The sequence below is a fragment of the Strix uralensis genome, chromosome 1 (assembly GCF_047716275.1).
Source record: "Strix uralensis isolate ZFMK-TIS-50842 chromosome 1, bStrUra1, whole genome shotgun sequence".
In the NCBI taxonomy this organism is placed as follows: Eukaryota; Metazoa; Chordata; class Aves; order Strigiformes; family Strigidae; genus Strix; species Strix uralensis.
In genome coordinates this window covers 166,371,458-166,391,320 of record NC_133972.1, presented here as the reverse complement: position 1 = coordinate 166,391,320, position 19,863 = coordinate 166,371,458, and the positions used below count along the sequence as shown (strand labels likewise).

At 41.0% G+C, this 19,863-nt stretch overlaps 1 protein-coding gene across 2 annotated transcripts in view; it reads left to right on the top strand.

Moving 5' to 3' along the window:
- The window catches only part of NDRG1 (N-myc downstream regulated 1), a 41,961-nt gene that overhangs the window by 13,184 nt on the left and 8,914 nt on the right, over positions 1–19,863 (top strand). Inside the window, exons 2-9 of one of the 2 annotated variants that reach the window (XM_074888402.1) lie at positions 393–471; positions 3,189–3,224; positions 11,493–11,598; positions 13,284–13,404; positions 15,327–15,389; positions 17,078–17,138; positions 17,597–17,683; positions 19,241–19,297. In XM_074888402.1, coding sequence (XP_074744503.1) covers positions 409–471; positions 3,189–3,224; positions 11,493–11,598; positions 13,284–13,404; positions 15,327–15,389; positions 17,078–17,138; positions 17,597–17,683; positions 19,241–19,297 — 594 coding nt within the window. In that variant the 5' untranslated portion in view covers positions 393–408. Of the gene's footprint in view, positions 1–392; positions 472–3,188; positions 3,225–9,752; positions 9,951–11,492; positions 11,599–13,283; positions 13,405–15,326; positions 15,390–17,077; positions 17,139–17,596; positions 17,684–19,240; positions 19,298–19,863 lie in introns of those variants that run through there. The other variant, XM_074888394.1, reaches the window with a different exon arrangement.

Sequence of the window (19,863 nt, the reverse complement as noted above, 5' to 3'; positions counted from 1 at the left end):
TCAGAGACAAGTATTCAAGCTAATTTCAGAAGGTGGTCGTGCAGTTTTGGCTATGCCTCCTTTCACCTGTGAAATGACAGTTCCCATGACTCTCCCTATACTGGTCCCTGCCCTGTTTCCTTCAGCATTCCCCGTTTTGAAGCTGCCAAACTTTTGTTTGATCTTGCAGCCTTAATATTTCTTTAATCTCTTATTGTGCAGGAGTGTGTATATAAATAAACCAGGGAGGCATTTTACAAGAGATTCATAACCTTCTTGCAATGGTCTTTTAAACTATAACCTGAGACAGTGGGTCACTGGGGGGGGTGGGGGGTGGGTGGAGCAGGATCTTATTTGTTCCTGTATTTAATCTTTGATGCAAGCTGAGAACAAATCTTTTTTCATCTTTGCAGATATCAGCTCCTGACCATGTCAACAGAGTTCCAGGATGCTCACCTTGCAGAGGTGAAACCTCTGGTGGAGAAGGAGGAGGTAATGATTTTAAAGCTTTTTACAGCTTATGTTTTATTTCAGGCCTGCTGTTGTACCTGTACATATGTTCATAGATCAGTTCTAAAATACTGCATGGAAGAAATAAGTAAGAGAAACTGGAGACAGAAGAGTGGAGTTTTTTAAGTAATGCAAAACTGAGCCTTAGTTATTTTCTCTTTCTTGGTCTTTGGTTTTATTCTTTACTGCCAATCTGGTAGTGACATTTTTTTCTGAATTGACAGGTCTGGGTGTCTTTAGCTGTTTTGAATTATGTCAGTTGGCCAATCTCATGTACATCCGTCTATATACCTGTGGACTTGTCAATGTAAAGATACAAACTTTGCTCTGTCAGCTACCTTTCAAGGAGGCACAGAGCAAGCCTTTACTTCTCCTTTGGGCACATCTGAGTCTGGAGGTATGACTGTGCCCCATCGAGTCCTCTCTGACCGCACTGAGCTGTGAGTTACAGCCAAACTGCTACCAGGTCTGCAGCTGGCTGGGTGTGCACAAGCCACACAGCCTTCCCTCTGGGGTTGCAGTGTGAAAACATCCTAGCCTTTTTTTGCTTAATGTTGTTGTACTACTTTCCATTTGGTTTTGCACCATTTTCTTCAAAAATCTGCCCACAGCATCTGGGATCAGTGGCTGTCTGACTCTTCGGTGGTAGCAATACTCTGTGCTTTGGTATGTTCATGGCAAATTATTCACTGGAATTCATGAAGGAACCTCTCAGGTTTTTTCCTGAATCAAAACTAAGATTTTTCTTTTGGTCTCAATGATTGTAATTCTTGACAGTGATGTATATAAACATGTTGGGTATGTTCTGATTTTCTACACTAGAAGTATTCATTGCTCTATCTGCTACTTTTTTATTCCCTACCTCTTTTGCATAAACACTTCAGAAAATCATTCCCACTTGTGACTGCAGTGAAATGGCTAGAGAAACTTTAAACACGGCTCCTTTGCCAAGGACATTGCATGAAAGCAGAGCTTGTTTGGATACCAGTGAATGCAGCACTCAAACTTTTCAGAAACTAAGATCCCTTTTTAATGCCAATATTGTTCAGTAGTATCAAAGCAAAGGAGATACTAAGCTGAAGCCCTATGGGTTTTGAAATGCCTTTGCTTCAAAGTTCAGAAATATCTTACACTGATTAACTTCCTGGGTTTCTGTAGCATGTAGATCAAGAGTTGGAATCTTGACAATGAACCCTATATGCTTTTATTAATGATGTTACCTTAAATTTTGTCTACCTGGGGAAACCAGCACAGACTTTGATTTCCTCTGTGGCCATTCTTAACATAAATGAAGGAAGTTACGTAATGTATTTTGAGAAAGTGGAAAAGATTGCCCTGAAGGACACTCAGCACTTACTAAGGTTAACAGTGGAGCTGGTGTTGAGTGGGTGATGCCCTCTGAGGCCGCATCCTGGCTTGTGCTTTGGTTTCTTCTACAGCTGAGTTGTGAACAGTGATGAGCTTTATTTCATACGCTGTCTTTACAGATTTTACATATACTTACTTCTTGCAACTCTAGGCCCCACTAGAACAACAGTGTATGAAACTAGCTATGCTAAAAAGGTTCTGAGACCCAACAGTATAGTAAGATTAAAACCCAGCATATTGTCTAAAGCTAAGGCTGTGTAAAGTGACTTCCACAAGCTCAGGCAGCTCCTCAGCTACTTGTTTGTATGTACAAGATGCTGTGTAAATTGCCTAAAGACCACGGCTTTAAAGTCCTGTCATAATTACAGGTTGGACTGCAATGCTTTGAGGTCCACCATCTGAGACCATATTGCCAAAGACAGCAGCTGTATTGCTTATGACATCTTCTGATGTTAATTTACCTGGGTGTCCGGGACTGAGTGACCTCCTTGCTAGGATCCTAAGCTTTACTTTTTATCTCAAGACTTTTTTCAAGCTTTGGCTTCTGTCATACTCCCCAGTGTGAAAAATGTTGCCCTGGCTGCTCTTCCCTCTGTTTTCAGCCCCCCAGTGGGAAATACAAGTTTGACTTCTTCCTTGTCTTTAATAAAAGGAGGTGACTGTAAGACACTTCTTGCTTTGAAGCGATCAGCCTCTTAGACTGTTGGTGGTGGGGAGGATGTCACGTAACTCCTCTTCTGGTGGAGATCCTTGACAGGCATAGGAGCTTGTCAGTAATAATGATGGCTGGTCACGGGTTGGAACGGTCCTCTCTGTGTCCAGCCAGCCTCCCAAATATAACAAGGCCTAATTTTGGCTAGGATAAAAAAAAGTCCTTCCCACCTTCCACATCGTGTAACCAAATCCCGGTAATGGCTACTTAACTAAGTTGCAGGTGCTCTTTGTGTGCTCAGACAACAGCTTTCCATCCTGGCCAGGACTGAGGTGGGCTGTTGGCTGTCCCAATGGCTACAATAATCAATGAAGAAAAGTTCAGTGCCTTACTGCTCTAACTTGTCCAGTGATTTAACAATAACTGAAGATGCACCAGATTTTGTGCTTTATTTAGCTGGTCTATAATCCAGTAGTTTACTGCATTCATGTTCTCTGAAGATTAGTGGGTGAAAGCTCTTGAGTGAATTTTGATGTTCAGCAAGAGAGCTTTTCATTGAATGAAAGGATGGGGCAGAGCTCTTGGCTGCAGAACCAGTGGGTTAGAGCACATGTGTCCCAGCACAGATTTCTGAAGCTGCAAAAGTTACCTGCATTAATGCTTTAAAATCTCTTCCCAGGCTATCACGCGCCTCCTTCCAGACTTCGATGTTCAGGCAAGTAAAGCTGCTATTCTTTTTTTTCTGGTAAAAGGGGAAACTGAATTGACATTTGAGAAAACAGCAAAATGTGATCAGAAATGACTGACTACTTGCCAGAAATACTGTTACTGTGGGAGAGGGGTCTGAATGGGGCTCTGATGTAGTAATGTGAAGGGGACTGCAGGAGGTCTTTTCAGACTGAAGCTGAGAAAGTTTCATCGAAAAGGGGTGGCTGGGTTGCAAGCAGTTCTGTTCTTGCGAAGAGAATGGAATTCTTCAGCAGTGGTAGTGAAAGCAAAATATTCCCATCCCACATGGACACACACTTGCCCCAATTAATTTGCTTTCATTAGTAGTGTGCATGCTTTTCCTTGGAGGAAATGTCCATCTTGATGTATCCCATTATGCTGTTGAAGGTTTCCAAAAAATTCCTGAAACCTGTGGAGTGGTGGAAGGCTCTAAGCAAACAATTTTGTCTGTAACAGGAGTGATGGTAGTTTCCATATGTTTATTTACAGCCAGAACATAAGATTTCACAAAGAACACTGCTAGCTTGAATGGTGACTTTTTCCACTTCCCCTGTGTCATGCTTTTGAGAGGTGATTTTGTAACACTCTTAGCTCCCCTTGTATATTATTATATTGTCATTTGGGCTTCTGACTGAGAAGTTTGTCCTTGCTGGTTCTTAAACTGAGACTAAGCAAATGCATGGCTGTTAGTCAGGCTGGGTTGAACTGGAAAGGAGACCAGGGAGCTTGTACCTGCCTCAACAAAAAGAGTGAGCAGTGACTTCCCATTGCTGAGAACAAGGAGTATGTGTTGGGAGAAGAGGTTCTCTGGGTGTCTTATTTTTATCAAGGGGTGTAGGGAGAGAGGTAGATTGTGCAGGAATAAGGAGAGCTATTAAATTGTTCTAGTTTCTTGAATGTTCAGGCAGAGGTCCTTGAAGGAAGTAACTTTGTGGTGTGTTGCACTTTAATTGCATCTGCCTACATTTTTATTCAGTGCTGTGCAAATTGGTTAAAAATCCAGCACAAACTCAACAGTCTCTTCCCTGGAAACCAAGGGAGACAGTTATCTAAAACATCTTTACCATCTTTCAATGGTTCTTACTTACATAGCAAAACTGTAGTTTATACTAATCCTGCATCTTCCCCCTCATCCTTTCTAATGATGCAATCCACTGCCTGAAGTCTTGATAAATGGAAGTTAAAGCTGTCACCATGTGACTTCCTGCAGGACTGTGCACAGCATGGGAGAAGCTTTCTCTTTGTGTCCAGATTGATCACTTGGTCTGAATAAATCTGAAACCCGGATTAAGTCTGCTAGCAGGAATACTGCAGTACTTTGATTAAGTATCCAGAAGTGACCTGTATTTCATTTTTATTCTTGGAATAAATTTGCTTGGTTTGTAAACCATGTGTATATATAGATTTAACTTGCAAGATCAAATTCTCTAAGCTTTTTTGTTTTTTTTTCCATGTCTTGGATTAACTGTTGCTAATCCAGAGCAGTAGTTCTTGTCATTTAGGCCTCTTCTGCCAGCTCTTACTTTTTTGATGATCTTTCTTTGTTAGAGTTTAATCTTTGGCTGTTGTAGTTCAGGAAGGAAAAATGCAGAAGAACAGTCTCAATCCATTATGTTAATAACTGCCGCTGCAAAGGCGGCTCAGCTTTGGTCCTTAAAACTACAAGTACACTGGCTGCTTGAGGCTTGGATGATTGCACGCTTTGCTGAGTAAAAAACTGGCTGGATGGCCGGGCCCAGAGAGTTGTGGTGAACGGAGTTAAATCCGGTTGGCGGCTGGTCACGAGTGGTGTCCCCCAGGGCTCGGTTTTGGGGCCACTCCTGTTCAACATCTTTATTGATGATCTGGACAAGGGGATCGAGTGCACCCTCAGTAAGTTTGCAGATGACACCAAGTTGGGTGGGAGTGTTGATCTGCTCGAGGGTGGGGAGGCTCTGCAGAGAGATCTGGACAGGCTGGAGTGATGGGCTAAGGCCAACTGTATGACCTTCAATAAGGCCAAATGCCGGGTACTGCACTTCAGCCACAACAACCCCCAGCAGTGCTACAGGCTTGGGGAGGAGTGGCTGGAGAGCTGCCAGTCAGAGAGGGACCTGGGGGTGTTGATTGACAGCTGGCTGAACATGAGCCAGCAGTGTGCCCAGGTGGCCAAGAAGGCCAATGGCATCCTGGCTTGTATCAGAAATAGCGTGGCCAGCAGGGACAGGGAAGGGATCTTGCCCCTGTACTCAGCACTGGTGAGGCCGCACCTCGATGACTGTGTTCAGTTTTGGGCCCCTCACTACAAAAAGGACATTGACTCGAGCGTGTCCAGAGAAGGGCAACGAAGCTGGTGAAGGGTCTGGAGCACATGTCGTATGAGGAGCGGCTGAGGGAACTGGGGTTGTTTAGTCTGGAGAAGAGGAGGCTGAGGGGAGACCTCATCGCCCTCTACAACTACCTGAAAGGAGGTTGCAGAGAGCTGGGGATGAGCCTCTTTAACCAAGTAGTGAGTGATAAGACAAGAGGTAATGGCCTCAAGTTGCGCCATTAAAGGTTTAGACTGGACATTAGGAAGTATTTCTTTACAGAACGGGTTGTTAGGCATTGGAATGGGCTGCCCAGGGAGGTGGTGGAGTCCCCATCCCTGGAGGTGTTTAAGAGTAGGGTCGACATAGAGCTGAGAGATATGGTGTAGTTGGAAACTGCCAATGCTAGGTTAATGGTTGGACTGGATGATCTTCAAGGTCCCTTCCAACCTAGACGATTCTGTGATTCTGTGTATTGTGTCTTTAAGTTCTTCTGTAGATTTATGAAAGAAGTGGTTTGAAGCTTTTGTGAGAGACTGGACTGTGTAGTTCATTAGAGAAGTTCATGTGTGGTGCTGGAGGACCCGGGTCACTCAGGACTGATACTGAAGCTCATGTGTGCCCTTAAACAACCTGTCCGATGAGCCACTCTCGGGAGGAGTATGGACCTGGCCAGGCAAAGGGGGTGATCAGCACTTGGCAGCATGGAACTTCTTATCTAGTGCCTGTGTATGGGTGTGGGTGTCCACCATATCCCTTGAAACTTGCTCTGTCACATTTTGGGGACAAGTTATGCAGTGTTCAGTTAATAACTTTGTTTCTGCCACTAGTGAAAAGTAATGACTGCCTGTGAGGTGTTTCACTTCTAAGAATAAATTTTATCTAGTTATTCAGAACTGGAGAGAAATAGTCTCTTATTTCACATGCTGTTATAGACAGGCTTGAGTTAAACATACTTTCCCATTTTTGGAGTAGTCACTGTATAGTGCAATATTGCCCTTCTGAAAGCACATGTTGCAAGACACGTATGTGATTATTCTTTGGAGGAAAGCTTTCATAAAGTTACCAGGGCATGGCCAAGATAGGAGATGGAAAAACTGACAACTCTGAACTACCTCTAGTCAGCAATATGTCTGTCTATGTCTGTGGTAACCAAACGAAAATTTAAGTGAAGGACCCCTGCCTCCCAAGAAGGGGAATGTTCCTGACCAAACCTGTTTTAGCACAATTAATAAACTGGAGCAGGGCAGTGTGCCCTGTGTTGCTTTATGTTGGCTTAATGCCAAACACATTTTAATTGTATTTCCAGTTTGATGCCTAGTCTCTAGGTTGGTAGCATTAGAGCTGATGAAGACTGGGCTCCTTGTCACTGTATATACTCTTAGTTTTCTGTTTCAGAGGTGAGCAGTCCGTCAGGAGACTGCTTCCTCAATAACTAAGTAAAACTTTGAGCTGTGCCGCAGGTGTAGGTGACAGATGAGTTTGTCCCTTGCAGTTCATGGCTCATGGCCATCTATATCCACCAGCATGAAAGAGCCTGTTCTGCTTTCCCTCCTTCTGCCTGCGAGGGGAGAAAGAAAGAGCTGCCTTGCAACAGGAGACAAATCAGCTGATCCTCATGATGAGATGGGGTGGGTTTCCCACTGGCACTGGCAGATGCAGTTTGGGGTGTTGCAGTGTGTTAAATGGATTTTCTTATCCTTTTAGGTGTCTGAAGGAAGGGGATGGGGGTGGTTGTGGTTTTGTACTTTTGCAGAGCAGTGTGACCCGGTGCTAATCAGACTAGGAAGAATCCGTGGGCAGAACTATAGCAATAATCTGCTTCAGTTCCTCCACCAAAGCTTTTGTTACTGGCTTCCACCTTAGTCACTTACATTTACATCTAAAGTCATCATACTTATTAATATACCCAACTCACAACCTAAATGGAGGAACCTTTTTCTTAATATTGCTAATTTAAAATAGAAAACAAACAAAAAAAAGAAAAAAGATAAATACCTGGAAAGGTGTGCATTGCTGTTTTGGAAAAACATAAGATGAAATGAAATAACTATTTTAGAGTAGAAAATGCTAAATAACTTCAGGACAAAGGGGATTTGAAACCCAACATTGCAATACCACATTAAAAGCTCAGATGTTTTTGACCTTCAAGATATTGAATAAAAGAAGTGAAAAATAGCATAGGCAGGTACTAATATATTAAATTTCTTAATTTATGTAAACTTAAGATATACTAGCTCCTAGCAATTTAAAAGCTATTTAAATCCTCTTTAAAAGCTCTGAAGCTTTTCCCTCAGTTCTGAGCAAGAGAAGGGAGGTGTATTTAACAGGCATAATATTATAAATTAAAATAAAAACATGAGATGGTAATTGAGGATTAAGTATATTTGAAAGCTTTAAAATAATCTTGATGGAATGTAGTATTTTACTTAAATTATAGTGTTTTTAGCAAAATGCACAGTGTGTGTGGTTTTCCTTTTTAGGTATCTAAAGCATTTTCGTTGCATATCCCATACTCCAGAAAACAACTTGTTCATAAATGTTTGTTCCTCAATCCCTGTCTTCCTTAGTCAGGGTAAAGAGGGGAAGGAGTAAATGAGCTCTCCTGTGTTACCAATTTACAAATTGACTTCCCCTTCTAACCTCATGACAAAATGTTAAATGTGACTTGACCCCCAAATAAAATCTAATTTAGAATCCTTCGAGCTAAGATAGCCTCTCTTAAATTGCATGTATCAAAAGTATTTTGTGTGCGTTTTTAGGGCACTGAGATAAGACTGCACCTCTGTTAAAGTGAGAGATGTGAACAGATGGTGTGTTTGTCCTTATCCTTCTATCAGATTAGTGTACCTTGGATTTTTTTCCAAGATAGTGTTTTAATACAAATCAGTTGAAGAGCCTCTTACTATAATGTTGATGTTGATTGGGATGTGCTGCCATCTGTTTTCAGTGCTCTGCATTTTGAAAACATTCATCCCTACATCACGTAGAGACAAATCTCTTGATCTTTAATAGGCTCAGTAGGGATGTGAAGTTGTTGGTTTGATGTCACCAAAGAAACTGGTTTGAACTGGTTGTTTTTTAGGAGAACGTTTTGGGTATTTGCTGCTAAGAATTCGCGCTAATGGAAAATAGCACCCACCCTCTTGAATTAGGAGAGTCTTACTGTGAAGATAATGAGGAATTAAACCGTTATTAAACTGACTGTGATTTATGTCAGTAATTAGGAGTATAGTTGCCTGTTGTCTCTGAACTGTTTCTAGTTGACACTGAGTTTGAACTAGACACAGGGTTCCAGTTCCAGAAGAATTAGCTGTGGAGGTCAGTGGGATGTGCAGGTTCAAGGGTCTGGCTTTTTTGTCTACCACGAACAGATTTTTTCTTTCATGTGCAAAGGGGGAAGCTCCCACATCTTGAAAGGTGGTCCCCCCCTAAGAAAATACGTTCTAGATTTTCAGTACTGTTACTGGAAGGATCTAGCAATAAAAATCTGATGATAGAAATCCCTGTTAGTCTCTGAGGAGGAAATAATTTCTATATTCCACACTCTGGGTGTGTGTGTTACAAATATCACTTACTCTCATTACTGCTGTTAAGGTTGCCAAACTATCAATTTTAATGCTTTGTATTGAAAATTATCTAAGTGCAGAAGGAGGGTAGAATGTGGAAAAGATTAATTGCTATTACTATTAATTGCTATCCATTGCTACTGCAAATCTCTTCTGGAGTATTGTATTATGAATATACCTGGAATACCCTATTTTCTCCCAAAAATGAAACTTAGTGACATTAATATGACTGATGTAGAAATATTTTAGACTAAATGTTGCTTATCTACTTTGGAAAAGACTAGATTTCAAACACTTGAAGTCCTTGTTTTTGTTGTTATGCAGAATCATTCTGATTTAGGCTAATTTTTCAGTCTTCTGTGCTCTTACTGGAAACTTCAGTCCTGGCTTTTATGAAAGAACTTACTTCTGATTTAATTTAGAATAAGTTTGGGGTGTTCAGACATTTGAGATGACCGGAAATGAAGCTTAACTTATCAAAACCTTATGGAAATAGCAACAGCAAAGACTGCTAATTCCCAGGTTTGAAATTTGGCACTTTGTGCATTGTGTGGCAGAGACTTAGTTCATCTTTGACGTCTGACCTCTATTGAGTAAGTACTTCTCCTGGTCAAACCTGACTCAAATCCTATTTAAGAATGTCATCCTCATGAATTAGTCTGTTTTGGCTTTTCTAGCTGGGCATTATGTGAGTCATAAGCCTATGCAGGATAGTGGCTTGTGTATATAACGCAGTTTCCTACTTGGACAAAGTAGAAACCAGCCACTGTACTCTGACTCGGTGGATTTATCACTCTCTTTTGCCTAAAGATGGTGCTGGATATGGAAGATACAGCTTACCTGCTAAATAATGCAGTGAGTATGCAGAGGAATGAATCTCTAATGAGACATAAAAGCTGAAAATTAGTGTTTCAATAGAGTATAAGTTCAGATAGCAGTGATGCTCAGCTTGCCCAGTGTACAAGGGGGAGGAATCTTGATTCATTGCTGTAATTGTAACTTAAAACTGATGTAAATATGTAATTTTTAAGGAAAATAGCTGAAGTGTGGATTGGTGTTGCCCTATTTTCAACAAAATGTGTGGTGTATTCCATGTATCAAATTAAGGAGCTGAGATTGAGATCAAATTACTACCTCAGGTCTTTGAAGAACTTGTGTTTTGCTCTGTGAAGGTTTCCACAGAGGCTGTACGGTCCTGATTTCTACAGCATAATTTTTAAAAGATTTGAATTTAACTTGCACTTTGCCTCTGGGCATTACTGCACTGAGCAAGTCAAGCAAGCCCTACAGCATCAGACAGTACACTGTACTGAATGATGTGGATATCTGTCCTGTACAGTAAATAAAGTATTCTGGTGAGATGCTAAGACTGGCTACTAACTATATACTGCCTTGACTGTTATGTGAGTGTAACTGTACTGTAAACAAGTTTTATAAATAACTGTTGCTTTGTGATTCACTTTGTATATGTTGACAAAATAACAAATTGTTTATACCCATCTGAAGTTCAAGTTCAAAAGAAACAAAAAAGAGTTGTGCGTGTTGTGGATGTTAGTACAACCCAAGTCACATGTAACTTACATAGGTATTCAATAGATAAAAGATGGTACTCGGGGACTTTGATTTGATACTAAAAGTGTCCTTCACTTTAAGATCATTAAACAGTACAAACTCCTGTTACTGCTATAAATAATAGCAGTATGCTTCTTAGCATTGTTTCTCTGGTAATCACTACAACAGTGTTGTGGATATGCTGCTCTGTAGCAAACTTTAGACAGTTGGGTTTATGCTCAGGTCTATCATAGTAAGCCATAAAGCTAACACATGTGGCTGTTGTGTTATTGGGGAAGGCTACTACAATCACAAGACCCCGGTGTGATAAGTCTTTATGGTGAATATAGGCTGTTTAATACTGCTTTGTTTGGGGAATAGTAGTTATTTGCTGAGTTAAAGTCCTTTTCCTAGAAAACAGAAGTATTTTCTTCTGGCAACTTACACTTTTGCAGATGCTGCCAGTCATAGTTGTAAGCTGTTATTTTAGGTGTCGTTGCACCAAACTTCCTGCTTTTTTCTTCCTTTTTTCCTTACGCTGCCTTTTAATGAGGTTAAAAACGATGTAATTATTCCCTCAGCATCTGGTTAAAGCTAACAGCTTAAGTGCTACTGTAGTTGTCTGTGGGCTGGAGTAGGTGAGAGCCGAATGTAAAACGTTAGCAGAGAGCCCCCAGCGTGGGGGAGAACAGGGCACGTTACCATGGGAATTGTGGAGACCCCTGGGGCTGTGGGCAGCCCCTGGGCTGGGATGGGACCTGTGGTTATGGCCAGAGGTCTGCTGCAGTGGGTGTTCAGTGGAGCACTTGGACAAGCTGCTAACAGACGACTCCTGCTCTTTGCCAGGAGCAAGATGTGGAGACTGTGCATGGCTCGGTCCATGTCACCATGTGCGGGACTCCCAGAGGCAACCGGCCAGCTATCCTCACCTACCATGACATCGGGCTGAATCGTAAGTAGACTTTTTTGTTTCATAGCACAGGTATGGCCTAATTCCTTAACACTTCTGTCATAATCAAAGGTGTGGAGGCAGCAATGGTTAGGAAACCTTGCCCAGGTCCTTGTTTGGTTTATGTCCATTGCAACCTGTTAGCACCTAATTCCTCTCTTACAGCAAGTTTAATTCTCAGATTTTTTTTATCCTTGCAAAGTAAATAATTGGAATATTTCACTTAAAGGAGAAAAAGATTGCTGGTAGCTCATAGTGACCATGTATAAATGCAGTAAAAATATCTGTAGGGGATGGCTGAGGGTGTAGTGCCAGCAGGACTAAAAACAACATTGTTGGTGCTTTGTCTTAGGTTCCTGTCTGATAACCAGTCTTATGTTGCCATGAGTCTATATGAATTACATGTCAAATCAGGATGATGAAATGAGTGTTGGCATTGTGTCCTTAGCCAGTAGTAAGAAAATAACTTTAAGTGCCTCTTATGTGTCATATCCAAGAATATAATGGCCTAATACCCAGATGTGCCCTAATTTGTTCCTTTCATCAGTCCTGTTTGCTTCACACAATTTACTATTTCTTAATTGGCTATCAATATTTACATTTAAAAACACCTTCAGATCTGTAAAGTCTGGCCATTGCTGGGGAGTGGATATTGCTCATAAGAAAAAAAAACTGGGGGTTTTGCCTGTTTTTTGTGGAACTGCCTTACTTATTTTGGATTTTCAGTGGATTGGGGCAGAGTTTAATCTGGATCCTATCTTTGAATAAGACTTTTTTTCTTTCTAGAGTTACAAAGTCTATGGTGAATAAATTTTCTCTCCCTTTGAAAAGGGAAGAACCTTTTCCCAAACTTGCGTGTTCTCCTAAAGCTGTTTTTAGCTAAAAAAGTTTTATATCCTGTAATGATTTTGCTTGTATCTTGTAGCGTGAGGACATTCAGAAACACACACAGAATATTGAAACTTTTTCTAGGCATCTCAAAGACAGTGCTACAGAATTCATGCTTTCCACTCCAGGAGGAAAATATGCTAACCCTGCCCCCACATTAATATTTCTTAAAAATCAGAAATCAAATTACCTCAGAGTTGGGAACCTACAACATTGAATAACCCATAGGGACTCTTTTGTCTTGAGCTGCCTGTAGCAGCCGATCATGTAATGTTTATCTTGTAATATTTGGGCAAAAGCACAAGTCACAATCTCAGCCTTGGATATTTTTTCCCTTCATCTGTTTTGACACAATCCAAAGAAAAATGACTGGACTAGTAAATAGATAATTTCATCTAAACCAAAACCTGGGATGAATACTCCTGACTGTATTTTATTAGTATTTTAACTTTGCATAAAAAATATATTTTTTGAGATTTTGGTGTACCAAGCAAATACTTCTGGCAGCTACCAAAGTAGCATAGATAAACTTTAGCTGGCCATGAAGAGGGAGCTCTTCAGGGTTTTTGCTTCAAGGAATTAAAGCAAGTTGGCACAGGCTGCTTTGTAGCGAGGCTTTACTGGTCTTTCCTCCTTAGAAATTGAAGAACTGCCACTTTTTCCAGTCTGTAACACAGCTCACCTGATTGAACCAACTTTTTATTAACCTACAGGACTAGTTAATAAATGATTTTATTATAGCTGTAAACTTACTATTTCCCCTCAGCATAATTATTCCATATTTTCTTTTCCTTCTCAAGATAAAACTTGCTTCAATCCTCTCTTCAACTTTGAGGATATGCAGGAGATCACCCAGCACTTTGCGGTCTGCCATGTGGATGCACCTGGTCAGCAGGATGGAGCACCATCTTTCCAAGCTGGGTGAGTTGTCAGGGAAACAGCCTGTGTTTTCAGAGTTACCCTCTTTCTGGAAAAAGTCTTGATTTGCAGTTTAATTAAAAAGCACTAGCAGGAAACGTAGTAGTTGGCTTTTGAACTTAAATGTGACGCTCTGTTTCTGGGGTTTTGGAGCTCTGTTGTGTTGTGCCAGTTTGCAGTAGGCTTTGGGGCTGTAATTTTGTATTTTATCTCTGATAACTAGACTGCTTGTAAGGCAATTCCTTGGCAGATGTCGACATCTGCCAATTTAAATATCAAGCTACCTTGTTTGGTAATGACATCATGAATACAAATATAAAACTGAACTGCTACTATAAACAAGATAATGTCCTTCCTAATTTCATGGTTTTTATGGAATGGCAGCATGGTAGAGGTTGATAATTAGACAATAACCTACCCAGAAAATTCAAGTTGTTGGACAGGAACAGTGATGTACCCCCACAGAATATCATAGATAACTGCATAGTCTTGACTGTGTATCACATATGATGTTTTAACTCTTGGAAACCTTGTGTGCCACGAACATTCTTTGCCAAAAAGCTTGTCCCAATTAGCTCAAATGAGACAGGCTTGCCTTAAGATGTCCCTTGGTTAGGAATCAGCTTGGTTGAGGAAGGGAGCAGCCAACATGGTGAGAGGAGGGTACAAGGCAAGGAACAGTTGTTTTGTAAGAACTAGGTATTAAGGAGCTTATATGTACCCTTATTGCATGAGCCAGCCTATTTCCCTCCTTAATTTTTAAGCTGGTCTGATGCTGAGGAGGTCGTGATGGGCCAAGTTCTTAGCTAATGTTAACTGGAATGGCCCAGTTGTCTACCAGAGCAGCCTGCAAAGCTATTTCGGTCACCCTCCTTTGTTCGGTTGAATCACAAGCTTTTAAGTGTCTTAACCCTCATGTCCTGAACAAGCGTTAACTCTTCTAAGTTGTCAGCTGCATAGGGCAGCCATCATGATCTATACTAATAAAGACCACTACTTAATAACATCATGATGACAGCACAAAAAAATGTATTCTCTCCCAGCCCTCCAACTGGGAGACCAGCATGCTTAAGTCATAGCTGTTGCAGTGACACTAGCATTTGTCATGGCAGGGTTTAGTTTCCCGACAAGAAAATCTAAGAAAATAGCTTGTAGTCCTGTACTGTTTGGTTTTTTGTTTGGTTTTATTTTGGAGGCTAAACTAGAGAATCATTAGGTGTAGTCCTTATGGGAAGCAGAGATTTGGATACAACCTCAGCAGATGTTCTCCAGCTACTTTGGGTGGATTTTTTTTCCATGTGCTGTTCAGTTGAGATTTTGTTCAGAATGTCCTTTCCTCAAAATTTTGTTTCTGCTTTTCAGAAGACCAGGAGCATTAACTGACAGCTGTTTTTATTGAACTTCCTCAGCAGCTTCGTAGCCCTTCCTATGACTTAATTTTCTCCATCAGTATTAATAGAAAGCTATACTCATTTATCCTATGGTAACTTGTGTGTCCCTGCCGATTATTTGCCAGAGATCTAGATCTCATTGCTGTAGTCTGATCTGCAACACGGGGAAACTTTTTTTGGTAGACCAGAAGTACAAATGTGGTGAATGTGGCTGGGAATTCATCTCTCAAGTTCAAACTTATGAAAAAGGTTTAAGTGTTAACTGTTCTTGGAAGAGATTCATGATGGTCTGTTTTGCTGTCAGCCGGACCAGACATTTATCATCCTATAACTCACATAAAGTACCATATAGATTAAGCTCATATTTCTGCTAAATGACTTGTGCTTCTGATTTAAATACAAGATCACTGACAGCATGAGCTGAAATGAGCACATTTGGTATTAAATCTACAGTGATCACCATGTCTCTATAAATATCCCAGCCTACTCTACAGAAAGTGGTGTAGTAACTCCACAAACACATATTTGTTGTAGGTATGTGTATCCCTCCATGGATCAGCTGGCTGAAATGCTTCCTGGAATCCTGAAACAGTTTGGGTGAGTGCAGAAATATTTACTACTCTCTACACAGCCCACTGAAAGAGCAGAGCAGATACTCACCTGTGTTGTCCCTGAAGCTTCGGTCTGGCTATCTGGCACTTTGTTTGCTAGAATTACAGTTGTGGATTTTTAATTCCTCTGTTATAGATGGATCACTTTTGCCTTTGTTTCTGAAAGAGCTTATATTTTGTCCTTTCTTGAAATGTCTGTTTATTTTTAAACAGGAAGCAACTTTGAGTGAAATCCTGTGTGTCTAATTTAGGGGCTTCCTCCAGTATTTTCTATGTGTTGCCCTCACAGGGGCAGGGCACAGACAATCTGTTCTTCCCACTGTAACAACCCACGTTTTCCTATGTGGTTAACAGGAAAAAAAACATGGTCCTATCTGAAGAGACTCACTTTTTTTCTGTGGCTTGAGTGTCTTAAGGGGTCAGTCCGACCTTCTTAATCCTCTTCTACTACCAAGTACAGATGCCAGGTTGCCAGTGTCAAAGGATCAAGTGGAGTGTTCCTCTGTGTACCTGCAGCAAGTTTAGGTGTCCTCCCTTAAAGCTTAGCTTTAGCAGGAGCTGTAGCTGAGAGAGGTACCTTCTCTGCAGAGTTGGTGCTCTTGGTACACAATGAAGAGTGCAGGTAGGCACCTCCAGGGGGTTTTCAGGCCAAGTAGAGAAAGCCTGGCATTCAGGGTTATGCAGCCTTGGAGAACAGAGAGGCTGGACTGCTGGTGGGGGACCAGCACTCCAGTTTAGACACTGCTTAGCTCTTGTAACCAGCTGTTACAGTGCCTTTCACCAGTTTACCTCACTACCTTCTTAAGAGATGTGTTTTTTGAAATATCTAACATAAGGCACAGGGTTGCAAATTCTGCTCTTGCACTGAAAACAATGCTAACAAAGTCAGTACCTTGAAAATCAATTAGACTGGAGTGTACTTAAAAAGCCTTGATTTAGTATTGCTAATGAGAATGAAAACTATCCTCAGGTATTTTTCTAAAAGCATTGTATAACCTGTTTTTCTGAGTGGTTTTGTCTAGTCTTCCCTTCCATGTACTTTCTAAGACCTTAGAATCATAGAATAGAAACATAGAATCATTTAGGTTGGAAAAGACCTTCAAGATCACGCTTTAAAACCAATTTCAGTTATTGCAAATATTTGGTTTGTCTCTGCCCTGTTTGGTTATGAAGTTTAAACTTAATCACCCCAGTGGCTGGATAGCATGAGAGGTTTCCCTGCCAGCCCCCTGTCAGAGAGGAATTAGCGTCCCAGTTGGATAGCTGTATTGGGGAGGGTGGGGGGGGACATGGGGAGGGGGGGCTTTGTATTTAGGCTGCAGATTTCAGGACTATATCTTGTAAGCTTTTCTGGCAGAGAGTAGCCACTTCCTTCCAGGATCAGAACAATGCTATGGTTGCTCAGTATATTTACTTAAAGATAAGTGAGAATTGCTGCTGCCCCGCAATGCGTGAGCACCAGTGTCCTGCAAATCTGCCAAAAACAAACTAGCTGCTACGTTGAGCTCCTTACTAGGGCTGGTGGCATGGCTGAGGGTCCACAGTTTGCCTGAGCTGCAACCCACCCTTCTGTAGATACAGGCTGGCATGTGAAAGAGGAAGGCTGCTCATGCGGGTTTGTTTATTTCCAGTGCTGTTTTACTCATTTGTCTCTTCCGTTTTATTGCTGTGCAGGCTGAAGACCGTTATAGGAATGGGAACTGGAGCCGGTGCCTACATCTTAACCAGATTTGCTGTAAGTTTCGTGGAGCTTCTCTAAAGCCTTAAACCTGATTTCCCTGATGTGTTATTGCCGCTGTAGTGTGCGCAGAGAATTCCTGCTCTGCCATGCCCATTTAAGTAAGCAGTTAGGCTTTTAAGTGAAATACCACAATCTGCGGGGTAGCTAATCCAGAAGACCTAGATTTTCCATTTTAAGGCCTGGGCTCTACCCAGTTAATTTGCAGAAGGTTTTTTTAATGGGAGTTCTCTATTTAATCTGAGGGTGGAGAAGAAGTTAAATCTTAATGTTCTCCAGCTGCTCAGATGAATTGCTTTAATGAAAAATTCTTTTCCATACATATGCTTGTTTTGTGCAAGATAAAACTAGACCTACCGCCTTCTTCCCCAGGAGATAATTTGCTAATTTAAATTTTATTCTGACTGTCAAGTTGCAAAGGGTATGTGATGAATCTTAAACCTTTTCTTTTGCAGCTAAACCATGCAGAGATGGTGGAGGGATTAGTTCTCATTAATGTAAACCCTTGTGCTGAAGGTTGGATGGACTGGGCAGCAACAAAGGTAAACATTTTTAAGCTGGAAAAATAAATCATGCTGTGAGCCTGTCAAGCATGAGGAGCTGGGCAAGCTTGTGTGTCAAGGCATGGCTGCAGACAAAATATCTCAGGCTAATTCTTTCAGGGTTTATTCTTCCATTTGCAAACATACCTCCTGCAGGGCTAGTGATAAAAATAAGTACTCTGAGGAAGCAGATATTCATGGTATAGTGAAGCTACTGGGTATGGACAATTCTTAAACTAGTAACTGATGGGGAAAACCTAGTTTAATCTGGACACAGGGTAGTTTTGGAAACAACTTTCAACTGAACTTCAGGCTAGTGTAACATTCAGTTCTTTCTTGTCCATGGCTCTGTTTACCAGTACTGTCCAAAATGTGAACTAGAGCACACAAGAATGTTCAGAACAACATCTTCCAGGCTGCAGTCATCTAGCGGAGTCTTAGATGCCAAAAAGACTCAGAAAAGGGCTTTAGCTACAGTAATTGTGGACAGATTGTCCATACAACCAGACTTTTAAGTGAAAATGTTCACATACAAAGAAGCTCCTGTTAACTGTATTCTTTTGTAGTTGTAAGAAAGATTGCAATGTGGGAAAACAGGTGCTGAGAACTGGTTTCAAAAATCTTCCTGGAATCAGTATACATAAATAAGTATAAATGTTATATTACATGTCACTCAGACTTAACCTGTTAAAACATTTTTCAGGGTAAACTAATGGAAGGCACTTTGTATCATTCAGGGTCATGTTTAAGTGAATGGCAGTTGTTATAAACACAGAGAAGTACAAAAATTAGTGCATCATCTTTTAACCACACATAGAGTGAACCCACTGTAAATGTCTAGGGTGATATTAAATATAATGACAACCTTACAATACTGGGAGAAACTTTCCAGAGCTGGCATGTAACATTCTGTCAAGGCTTAGTTACTCATTCTTTTAAAATAATTTTGTGTACCAGTTTATTTTGATAAGTTTGATCTGAAAGTGTATTTAGTAACTCCTTTACATTGAGATGTACCAGTTGACCCATTTTGATTGTCTCACCCAATGTCTCACTATAGTTAAATTCTTCCATATCTGTGCCTCTGCCTTCCACCTCTCTTAAGTATTGATGACCTTAGGAGTACAGTGAGTGCCCTGTATCCTTCTGTCCTTCAAAAGCAAGAGCACATACTCTGGGACATGATCTTTAGGTATCAGTTCCAACGTATTGTCCGTGTGGGTTGTTGGGGAGGAGACTGGGCAGTGAGGTTAAATGACGCCCATCTGGCTGGTTTGCTTGATGTACTTGCAGGGAGTGATTCCATATATACCTATGCCACTAGTAGTGTGTTCTTTATATAACTGCATTAGTAAAGACATCTTATGAGAATGACTCAAACATAAACAACCCCTAATGGTGTTTTAGTTGGATGGAGGGGAAAAAAAATCAATCCAGGATATTGTACATAGAAGGGCAGCAGAGAAACATCTGTTGGTCTGCTTACGGGTAACTGGAAGTCTTCAGTTGTTCGAGGACTGTTTTAGTATCAGATATTTAGATAATCTTGCTCTTCAGATTTCAGGTTGGACAAATGCTTTACCAGACATGGTCATTTCACATCTCTTTGGAAAGGTAAGGATGTTCAGAAGATTCCTTTGATGTATTCAGTCATCTGTATTTACCTTCTGGGGCTGGAAGGAGAGGATAAGCCTTCACTTATACAAAGTTAAACTGTGAGATAGGATTCATACATGTGTTCCCAGTATTTTGGAGGCTGTATGCTGCCTTGGGGCTTGCTGTGTTCCAGTGATTCAAGTGCATCCCAGTCATGCCAACTAGTATGGGCAGCTCCCTGTTTAGACAGCCAACACTTAAACATGAGTATAAGCATTGTATGCGCTCTGTTCTGAGCGGAATTACCCCACAGATTTTTTTTTACACCATAATATACTTGTAATTCTGGGAAAGCTGGTTATTAGTACTCTTCAGTGCAAGTCTACTTTAATGGAAAGTGCTATACTGTTTTCTGAGGCTACTTTGCTGTGCTTGAAACTATTAGTAAATGGAATGGAAAACTCCATTCCAGCAGGACAAGGAACTAATCTATAAAGACTTTAGAACCAAACTGTTTGAAAATGTTAGTGATTGAAGTCCTTGAGGCTTAGTTATTTACTATTGTGAAATTGAGTTCCACATTA